Source organism: Bos grunniens, chromosome 19, assembly GCF_055505025.1.
Source record: "Bos grunniens cultivar Pamir isolate PY7600 chromosome 19, Bosgru_T2T1.0, whole genome shotgun sequence".
Lineage (NCBI taxonomy): Eukaryota > Metazoa > Chordata > Mammalia > Artiodactyla > Bovidae > Bos > Bos grunniens.
The window spans coordinates 47,997,850-48,008,347 of record NC_141183.1 but is presented as its reverse complement, the minus strand read 5'-3'; the positions used below and the strand labels follow the sequence as shown (position 1 = coordinate 48,008,347).

General features: G+C 57.8%; 1 protein-coding gene across 1 annotated transcript in view; it reads right to left on the bottom strand.

The window, feature by feature from the left end:
• Window positions 1-1,800: 1,800 nt before the first annotated feature.
• The window catches only part of TMEM132E (transmembrane protein 132E), a 61,146-nt gene continuing 52,448 nt past the window's right edge, over window positions 1,801-10,498 (bottom strand). The window contains exons 6-9 of the mRNA XM_086355616.1: window positions 8,080-8,285; window positions 5,945-6,230; window positions 4,890-5,081; window positions 1,801-3,953 (exon numbers count right to left, since the gene is read on the bottom strand). Coding sequence (XP_086211742.1) covers window positions 2,898-3,953; window positions 4,890-5,081; window positions 5,945-6,230; window positions 8,080-8,285 — 1,740 coding nt within the window. The 3' untranslated portion in view covers window positions 1,801-2,897. The remainder of the gene's footprint in view (window positions 3,954-4,889; window positions 5,082-5,944; window positions 6,231-8,079; window positions 8,286-10,498) is intronic.

The following is a 10,498-nucleotide window of genomic DNA, read 5'->3' as shown; positions in this document are numbered from 1 at the left end:
CCAGAGACCCATGGTCCAGGCACAGGGAAAGCACGTACAGAGACAAGGCAGCAAAAAAAAAACAAAAAAAACAATGCCCCTGGGGTGTCGAATATGCAGCCTCTGGGCCCCCACACCCACTGTTCTCCCTTCCAGGAATGCCCTTGGCCTTGTTCTCAACAAACTAAGTTTGAGTATGTCTGCCCCTCCCTTCTTTGCATCCCGCCAACCCAGGGCAAAGCTCTATCATCAATCATCCCAGGCGACTGTGGTCAGATGACATGTTCATCGTCCCTGTGGGGCTGAGGCTCCTTGGGGACAAGCCCACGCTTTTGCCTCCTCTCTCCCTGGCAGGGCCCAGCACACAGTAGGAGCTTGATGTGTTAAATAAACGAATTGGACCCTCATTCCAGATTCCACACCAGCACCTTCCATGCGGACACACCCCAGCTGACATGTTCCTCCTTCCTTGACACACACCTATGTCCTTCTTGTTTCTCCCTGAAACTGTGCGTGGATAAGTGGTGAAGTGGCAGAGTGGATGGGGATTAATGGAAATAAAAATGGGAAGCCATTGAAATGGAAAGCCATTCATAGCTTGCATCTGAACTTTAGTTACCAAATATTTGTTGAGCACTTGCCAATCCTGGGCACCATGGGTGAAAGAAACTGACAGACAGCCCCCTCCCCGCTCCTCTAGGACCCTCTAGGAGGCCACCATCAAGGCATATTGGAACAGCAGGTACCTGGTGTCCTGGACATTCCAGGAGCGCCCTCATGCCAAGCCCACCTATGGGTCTGCCCTACATGGCTTTCTGGCAGCTCCCGGCTTCCCTGCCGCTGAGCCACACCTGTTCTTTGTTGCCAGCACATCTGGGGCAGAGCTAGCCTTCTTTCAGGCTCATATATTACCTGAACACGAAGACCTGAATGTTGCAATCTCCGTTTACTGAACACCTCTGCTTGCCAGGATCTGTGCCCGCAGCTTTGTCTGCTGCTGGGCACCGTGCACAGCACTTTACAGACATGATCTCATCCAATCCTCATCCCAACCCCAAGGCTGCCCCTGTCGGTTGAGCAGAGGATCCTGGCTGGCAGTCTTCCTTTGGTCGTGGGCAACAGCCGTTTGGGGCAGTTGCAAACACAGCGCTCGTCTTGCCCCTGATCCCTTCTGGGACAGATGCAACCAGCTGGAGCCACCTGTTCAGGGTGCTGAAGGCTGGCCAGGGCGCCTTGGCTGGGCTCTTGCTCCCCCCAGGCTTCTGGTGGTCCCCAGGGCTGCGGCCTGCACTGGAGAGAGGTCTCACAGGGCCAAGGGAGGCTGTGAGTAGCTGCGGAGGGGCTCACCCAGCAGACATTGCTCTCTCCCATGTGGTTTTCTGACCCAGAGACCCCCAGATTGTCCCCATCAATCCCTGGAGAAGAGAGGCTTCCCTGGGAGAAGTTGATGGTGACAAGGAGGGTCACCCTCTGAAAGGTGGACTGAAGGCAGAGGAGGAAGCTGGTGTGAGCTCTGCTGTGCACACAGCCCTCTCACCTCTCTCCTTATTTTTCTGTCCCCCCTACCCCTCTCCTAGAGGAGGCATCTCTTTATAAGGGCACACTTCTGGGTCTAAGAGTCCTCCATCCCCGTGTGGACATCCCTCCAGCATCAGAGGATTTAAAGGGACCCGGATGTTGGAGAAGGAGGCGCAGAACCCCAGGCGGCTCAACCTGTTTCCATCTCACGTCATTTAGCGTGATCTCCGTGTGTGTGTGTGTACACGTGCGCGTGTGCACGCACCTGCAGGGCAAGGAAGGGACACAGAGCCAGCCACCACGTGCTGTCTGTTCTCCGGGAGCTGTTGCCCCACCCCCAGTCTTGTTGCCTCCGTTTATTTAAGAAAAATCTGACACAGTGGCGGGTAGAACCCCAGAGAAGGGCGGCCGTGGGATGGGGTCAGGGAGCCGCGGTTCCCTTTGCCTTGCTCATCCCACAGTCCTTCCCAGCAGATGCCTGGTGCCCTCGCCCCCTCTCACGGGACGCTGCCCGGTGGGGGAGGCGGTGGCCACCCCTACAGAGAGGAAGGAGGGGGTGGGCGGAGCGGGAGTGGGGGCTAAGGCGTGGTGTTGATCTTGCTGAGGGGTGGGCGGGAGGCACCCAGGGCTCCTGGGCGCCCAGACCACAGTGCTCTGGGGTGGACCCAGGACTCCTCCCCCTGAGGGCCTGCCCACAGCCCTTGGGGGCAGAGGATGGAGTCCTGAGATCTCAGAGAGGGGTCTGGCTTGACCCCAGACTTCTCTATAGAGTCAGCTCCCAGATCCTAGGAAGGGACTTGATGGGGAGTGGGGGCACCCGGAAGCCAGCAGATGCTACAAACATTCCCTGCCTCCCACCACCCCCCCCCCCAATGTTTTGTCCACAGCAAGATCCTCGGCAGGGCAGGCAGCCGCTGCCTCCCAACCCTGCAGGACAGAAATCCCTGAATAGTGGTTTGAGAAAAGTCTTTGTGCAGCTTGTAACACAAGGCTCCCCCCAGAACCCCTCCCCCTGAATGGGGGAAGCAGGAGACATGGGGGGAGGCGGGGCCCTCTCGGCCCAAACTTGACTTCCGTGCCCCACCTTGGGGCAGGGGGGTTGTCTAAGATGGGAGGAGGGTTGGAAAGGGGAGAAGGAGGGCTGGGATCGCTTTCCTCTTAGCCAGCTCCAGGAGGAAGGCGCCTCCACCTTTGGGGGCAGAGGAGGGGTAGGGGGAAGCGGGGAAGAACCACCGTGAGGCGGGGGCGGCCTTCCCCACCCCGGAGGAGCAAAGCTGCAGGGGCCGGACTATAAAATCCACTCGCTCGCTCCGGCCCACATCACATGTGAGCAGGGTCCCGGCTGTGAATCACAGAGCCCACCCTGCCCTGGTCGGGCTGGGGGAATCGGGACGGCACCTCTACGCAATCTCTTTGATTCTGCGCATGTAATTGTGCAGGTCAGGGGGCGGGGCGGGCCGCGTGGTGCCGGTCACATCCGGGCAGCCCCATCCCAGGTCCTCTTCGTCTTCCTCGTCCTCTTCGCCGGCGGGCACCGAGTCATAGGCCAGCTCCTCCGAGGGCAGCGTGGTGAAGGTGGTGAACTTGACCCGCTTGCGCTTGGAGGTGGGCGAGCTGGCGGGGTCCTCGGCCTGGTCCCGGGCCGAGCCGCCGGAGGAGCCGTCGCCCCGCCCGTGCACCTGACTTTGGACGCTGGTCTGCGAGCTGCCGCTGCTGTGGTGGTCACCGTGGCAGCAGGCGGGCACGGTCTCCATCGGGTTGCTGGCGGGCGGCGACAGCTCCCCCTGCACCCGCAGCGGCTGCCCGTTGCCCAGAAACACCCAGTGGTGAGAGTGGTCCATGCTGGTCTGGCCCTCGGGCGGGATGCGCTTGTGCCGGTAGCGCAGCACGAAGACAATGCAGTTAATGAGGAAGACAAGGATGGCCAGGCAGAAGACGCCCAGCAGCGCGTACATGCCGATCTCCAGGTCCGTCAGCCCCCGGGGCATCTGCAGGAAGCCGGTGGGCAGCGGCAGGAAGTCTTCCGTGGGTGGCACAGCCGGGCTGGCAGTGTCAGGGCCCGCGGCCTCGGGTCGGGGTCCCGCCGTGCCCGGCGGGCCAGCTCCCCGGGCCTCGTCCTCGCCCCCGCCGGGCCCTGGCTGGCTGGGGCCCGGGTAGTCGTAGGTGGGGTCCTCCTCGTCCCGCCCAAAGTGCACCCGCAGGCCCACGCGGGTCGTGGCCAGCACACTCTTGCGCTTGGTCTTCTGGCAGCTCTCGGCGATGGTGAGCTCTGCGCGGAGCAGCTCCCCGGCTCCCTCGGCTTCGGCCACCACCAGCGGAAAGGCCCGGTCCTGGGTCACCGTGGCCACGCGCTCGTCCAGACTGCTCACCAGCAGCCCGTAGTCCCGGGGGCTGTAGAGGGAGAGTGGGGCCGTGGTGCCATCGCTGTAGGAGAGCCAGAGGCTCAGGAGGGCTTCCTGGAGGTGGAGGAGCAGGAGAGGACGGGAGTCAGAGAACTCTTAGGGCTGGCTTCCCTGCTGAATCTTGAGCTCCCTGCTATTCCCAATGCTGGAACAGAGCCTGGTGGGTGACCAGTGCTGGGAACCATTATTTGCATGGGAGTTCTCCTTTGGAGGTGGTGGAGAGGGCACACAGAATAGACTCGTACCTCCCCGAGAGTATCCTCGCCCATTTCACCCTTCTCCCCTGGATGAGTTGATGGTAAATCCCACCTTGGGTCTAACTCCAATCCTCCTTCCTGCTCTAGGAGCCACACCCCACCCCCTGCCTGACTTTGGGATCACCCCCAGCAGACACATGGACATCGAGAACACAACATACTCAGCCTCAGCCTTGTCTTCTGTGTGTGACACCTCCTGAGAACTAACCTCCTGACCTCCTTGTGGATGGAGACGCAGGGCCCAGAGATAAGCCACTGGCCTGGGGTCACAAAGCAAGTTGAAGCCGAGAACTCCTGAGTCCTGACTTCTGGCTTGGTGCTCAATACCCACCTTTGCCCTCCCTGTGTCCCCACATGTAACTTTTCACCTTAGACCATGGCCAGTGTCCTGATATATCTGTGGGGAGGGGCAGCTGTAGTTGATTGGTGGGGGGCCATCCAGAGATGGGTGAGGGTAATTCCTGGGGGTGGAGGAAAAGTTAACGGGCCTTCTGAGAATCCAGGAGGGAACCCTCTGCTGGAATGCCTTGTGGTGGCAGATGCAGGAAGCGAGACCTTGGCCAGACTCCTATGCAGCTGGCAGGGTGATGGGGTGGGACAGGCTTGCTGGGCATGAAGAGTAAACGGACCTTCCATTATCAGAGCCCCAATCTGGGGGGACCTGCAGCCAGAGCCTGCAGGTTCTCCTTCCACACTCCAAGCCCCCAGGCTGGCCAGTTGGGCATCTGGTTACCTGCTTGAGGAAGCTGAGGGTCTGCTGGGCGGCAGCGGTGGCCAGGATGGTGTGGCTGCTCCCAGGGCTGGGTCTCAGGGAGAGGGCGAGGCTGGCCACCACCTGGGCCTGCAGCTGTGTGATGCTGACCTTCTCCTCCGTCACTGTCAGCAGCGTCTCCCCGAGCACGGACTCCGTCAGGGGGGACACCACCTGCAGCAGAGTGGGGTGAGAGTGGGTGAGAGCCAAGAAAGCAGGACGGCCCCCCCAGATCCCCAACCAGGGAGGAATCCACAACCAGGAGGGTCCAGAGGCAAAGTGAGGGTCAAGGGCTCACAGGAGCACAGACGAGAGGGGTAGGTTGAGTTTTAAAGAAAACAACAGTCCTCCCCCCAACCCCCACATTGGTAAATAGCAATTGGTGGTCAGCCTCGATGTCAGGGAGACAGAAGGGAGTGGTGGGGACTGGGGCAAAAGGGAGAATTCCTGCATATGTCAAAAAGGCATCAGTACTGACTCTGGCTGATGAATGCCAGGTCAGAATGCAGACCCAGTGTGGCCAGATTCATACTTTCTAAAATCAGAAATTTACATTAAAAAAAAAAAAAAAGGGAAACCTCCCAATTTTTAAATGGTGGATCCATTGGTTTTTAAACCAAATATGTCTACAAGCATATTTCAGCCCATGAGTCACTATTTATAATCCTTTAGGTGGATGATATCTGCCCAGGCACCCAGTTATCAAGGAGGAAGGTCAAAGTTGAGTTCCTAGATCTCCACAATTCCCTTTCCTGGCCTCTGGGTTGGCTGAGCCCTCCCCCCGCCCCACCCCCTCCTCACCCCCATCTACTCTCAGGGACCACACCGAGCCATGCGAGGTTGATGAGCCTGGGAGAGAGAACCTTCGCCAAGGTGAAGTTGACCTTGACCTTTGATGATGGAATTTCCAGCAAAAGGGCAGGTGGGGAAGCAAATGTGTTTCGGGGGCTGTCTGGAGTTACTCCCTGAAGCTGAGGCCCCAGAAATCCTGTCTTGGGGATGTCGGTATCATGGTGCACTCCCTACCACATGCATACCTTGAAGGGAGTGGTGCCCGGCTCCAGCCCAGCCAGCGTGCTGCTGTCTACCATGCGTGCCACTCGGGGGTCACCCACCCGCATGAAGTCGCTGACCAGGTCGGTGACCTCCACCAGCCAGTCCGGGCCCAGCATGGTGACCACCTGGTCGGTGCCCTCCGATGACGTCGTGTGGAACTGGGTGAAGACCTGCAGGGTGGCATGCTGGTACTGCAAGGTGCAGCCGCGACTTGCGCTCTGCGGCCGCTCCTCCTCCTCGTCCTCATCCTCGCTCTCCCGGGCTGACCTGGGTGGGAGAAGCCGGAGATCAGGGCTCCCCACCTTGGCTTGGACCTGCACAGGTCCCACTCTCTCCGTTGCCCTGCCGGCCCCTCCCCGGCTCCCGTGGGTAGAAGCCTGGGCTCAGCCCTTCTGTCTCTGCCAAGCTTGAAGCCCAGAGTCTCAGGCTTTGCTATCCCAGATGGGTAGCTTCTTGACCCTCCCCATCCACCCCAGGTCCCTCTCCACCCCTGCTTGGCTGAATCCACACCTGTGACTAGCTGGCATCAAATATCAGCAAATGCTGCCTCTTTCTCAGCACTAAGCACGTGCTGGGGCCTGGGCTCAGCTCTAAATTGGAGCAAAGGCGATCCTTGCTCGAGTGCCAGCGGGCTTAGCTGCCTCCTGTCCTACAGCTGTGTGGCAGGCAGAATTTGGATGTTTAGTTGATGAGATTTCCAAGTCGCCACTTGGGAGGTGTGTCCTGGCTTCCTGTGACTGCTCACAGCGAAATGCAAGAGGAGAGGGATAAATGGAGGGAGGAACTGGCAAGCAAAAGGGAACCCAGACTTGACAATTGGGGAAATTCTCAAACTCTCCAGATTGCCAAAAAATGTGAAAATCAGGAGGTTCACCCAGGAAAGCAGGCTTTGGAGAGAGAGGAGGGTGTGGCTAGTGCTTCACAAGGATCAAACCACTGGAAAATTCATTCACATAGAGGGTTCTTTATGTTAACTAATTTAAGCCTCACAGCAGTCCTCTGAGTTAAGTGTTAATGTGCCCATTTCAGAGATGAGGAAACTGAGGCACAGTAGCCTCAGGTTGCCCAGTTAGCAAATGGCAGAGTCAGGATTTCAATCCAGGCCATCTGGCTTCAGAATTCTGGTTAATTCTGACAACAAATGAGAGTCTGGCATGCTAACTAGTTATGAGACCCAGGTGGCCAGTGTTCAAACTTTGTAGGGTTAGGGTCCTCACTACTCAAAGCAGCTTCAGCATCACCCAGGAGCTGGCCTGAAATGCAGGCTTACAAGCCCTGTCCCAGGTTCACAGAATCAGAATCTGCATTTTAACAGCATCCTCAGGTAATTCATGTGCAAGTTTGAGAGGCTCTGGTCTACACCCCCTTGCTTTTCCAAATCTCTGCAGAATTGAGCTGAGCCCAACTCTCACTGTGCCACCTGCTTCTCTCCCCAGCCCCACCCCTCCCGCTCAGCTGCCTGCCATTCTGCCTCTCTTCTCTTCTCTGCTGGCTTGTCTCTCCAGCAGCAATGAGTGGGTGAGTGAGCATGTTGAGTACCCATGAACCTGCCCCACAGATGGGCACACGTCCAGGTGTGTGAGCCTGGATCCCAGTGAGGGGGCCTAGTGTAAGTCACTGTGTACCTGGCTGACATACTCACAAGTGTGTCCCTATTGTGCCCAGGCTGGGGCACGCATGTACAGTTGTGGGTATGCCTGTGGTGGTGTTTCTACTCCATTCTGTCTTCTCCTTGACTGCTACTGGGCCAACTCCTTTTTCACTTATCCTTTAAAACATAGCTCCAGAGTCACCTCTTCCAGGAAGCCTGCTTTGATTTCTCCTGGAGGAAGAGGTGGCTTTCTCCTTTGTGCCATTTGATTCTCTGCACTCGGGGCTTCCCCCATCCACTGCTCAGCAGCATATATATGACGGCTTCCCTGATGGACCCAGAGCTTGGCTGGGTCAGGCTCTGGCCACACTGACCCCATCCCCGCCTCAGAGCCTGGCACACAGTAGCTGCTCCATAAAAGTTTGTTGATTGCATAACCGACCTGCAGACTGTGTACACCTAGGATCATAACACACACATGCAGACGAGTCTCCCCAACATCCGTGGTGTGTGGTGGGGCTGTACCTTCGGTCGGGAAGGATAGGAACCCTCCAGCCCTTAACTTGGCTGAGGTGGGCATCCGAGAGCTCGATGTGCAGGGGCAGCTTGGGCACCCAGACGGTCATTTCCAGGGGGGCGTTGAGGACGTCGTAGCGAAAGGTGACCCTGGCGTTCATGGATCCGCGGGATTCCTTTCCGCTAACAAACACATAGTCACAGCTACTGGATACCTGGGGGGTGGGGGGTGGGGAGAGAGCTTGGTTGGCCTATTTTGCCCTACAGGTCATCCTAGGGGCAGAGCAGGGGAAGGACTTCAGTCTAACCAGGAAAGTCAGCCAGAAGCCCATTGGATAGAGAAAGTGCTAGTCACAAGAGGCTGAAGGGGCGGGACTGGGAAGGAAAAGGCTCCTAATTTAGCTCCTCTGGGAAGAAGTGAAGTGAAGTCGATCAGTCTTGTCCAACTCTTTGCGACCCCATGGACTGTAGCCCACCAGGCTCCTCCATCCATGGAATTTTCCAGGCAAGAGTACTGGAGTGGGTTGCCATTTCCTTCTCCTCTGGGAGGAGGTGTCAGCTTTCCTTGTCTCCAGAGATCATCTCTTAGTGGCTCCTGTGGGAGGTTTTTTGCTCCCTGGCAAGAAGTCAATGTGCCATTCCTTTGAAAGGGGCTGCTTCTGATGTGCCAGGCCACACCGAGGGCAAGTCTGCAGGCTGAGGGTCCCCTGCACTGGCTCCCCTCCCCAGCATGACCGCCTGGGCTCTGGAGTAGGTGTCTGATGGCAGAGGAGTGGCCTGTCCTGAGCAGGACACTGGGGTGTGACTGGGTGGGGAGGAGGTCATGGAGGAGAGGGTGGCGGAGGGGCAGGCCAACGGCTCCTCCAAGGTGCCTCTGGCCCCAAGGTTCCGGGCAGATGGGCCAGCTGGTTAATTTCAGGAGGGGGCTGTTCCAGCCAGAGGTGGAGGTGAGGGAAAGAGAGAGGGAATTTCAGGACCAGAGAACCCTAAGCACAGACAGGTGGATGACTGCCACCAATGGGAGGAGCTTTTTTGCAAATGCATGCCCACCGGGACACCACCTTGCACTCTTAGAGGTTCCCCGGTGAGCATATGCTCACTGAACACATCTTGGCGGAGAGCTGTGCCCACTCACCGAGGTGTCCGTGCTAGTACTTCAGGGTAGATGCAATTGGTGTATGTGGAAGTGCCCATGTATACACCTGGCACGCCTGGAGAGAATCCTGCGTGCAATGCAATTAGGTGCTTCAACCTGTGCACACCCAGGGGTGTCCATCCCTGCATTTGGAAGAGGGTGTATCAGGCAGCCTGTAGGCTGAAGACACCCTGAAGGCTCCGGTGGGGGGTGGTGAGGAGGGGGCTGGGATGGCGGCTCATCTGTAGAGAAGAGCCCCTGACGGTCCCAAGCTCCTCCAGGCTCTCTTAGTCATCTGGCAGTGGGTGGTGGGTGAAGGGGCGTGGGATGGCGACCCCGCCAGAAATGCTCATTTCCCACTTTGGAAGGCAGAGAATCCCAGCTGAAGGCTGGCAGATCCCATTTAGAATATTGGCAAACTCCAGAAAGAACCTGAGCATATTTCGCTGAGAATGGAAACTAATTCCATTTAGAATCTTTGCTAATTCCCTTTGGTGTCTAAGCCACGGTGACTCTTCTGGTCCACTCTGGGGTGGGGCTGGGGGAGTCTGGGTGGCAAAGGAAGGTGCTGGGTGAGGGCTCTTGGGGGCAGGCCCACTTCTCCCCATCCTAGCCTTCCAGCAGTGGAGAGCCCCACGGGCCTGGGCAAGGCTTCTGGTCCTCAGGAGGCTGTGGGCGTGTGGTACCAAGCCATCTGCTCTGGCTCACTCTGGGGACATTATTCCTGAATGTGGGGGAAGGAGGAGGTGAGTCTCGGGCACCCCCATTCCTGGAGGGATCTAGTGTAGAGCGTGGAGAGAGACAGCACACATTCCCAGGGAGGGAGAAGGAAACTCATATCCCCGGTGCCCCCGCTGAAGGATTTGCAGGAACAGAGACAGATCCTGCTGTCTGATCATTTGATTTTGACACCAGCTGGCAGCTGCATAGCAAGCAGCTCGCCCACTTCCAGGTACCAGAGCTGGATGCCTCTCGCATCACTGCCTGCTCCGCTGCCTTCTCCCCACATCTCACCTCTGGCCACAGTCTAAAGCCAGGGGAAATCTGAAGGCCTTCCGGGGGGAGATGGCAAACTGGGTGGGATGGCCTTCACTGACCATCCATGGCCACCATCCATGGAGGATGTTCGGCCCAGATGGGGTCCCTGGGGAGGAGCTCAGGGAGAGCTCTTCGGGAGTTGGAGGGATTGCAGTGGGTGTTCCCAGAGTGGGTCCTTTCATAACAACCTTCACTCCTGGCCTAACTAATGAGCTGCTGCTTCTTCATTTTAAAAATATTTGTAATATTTATTTT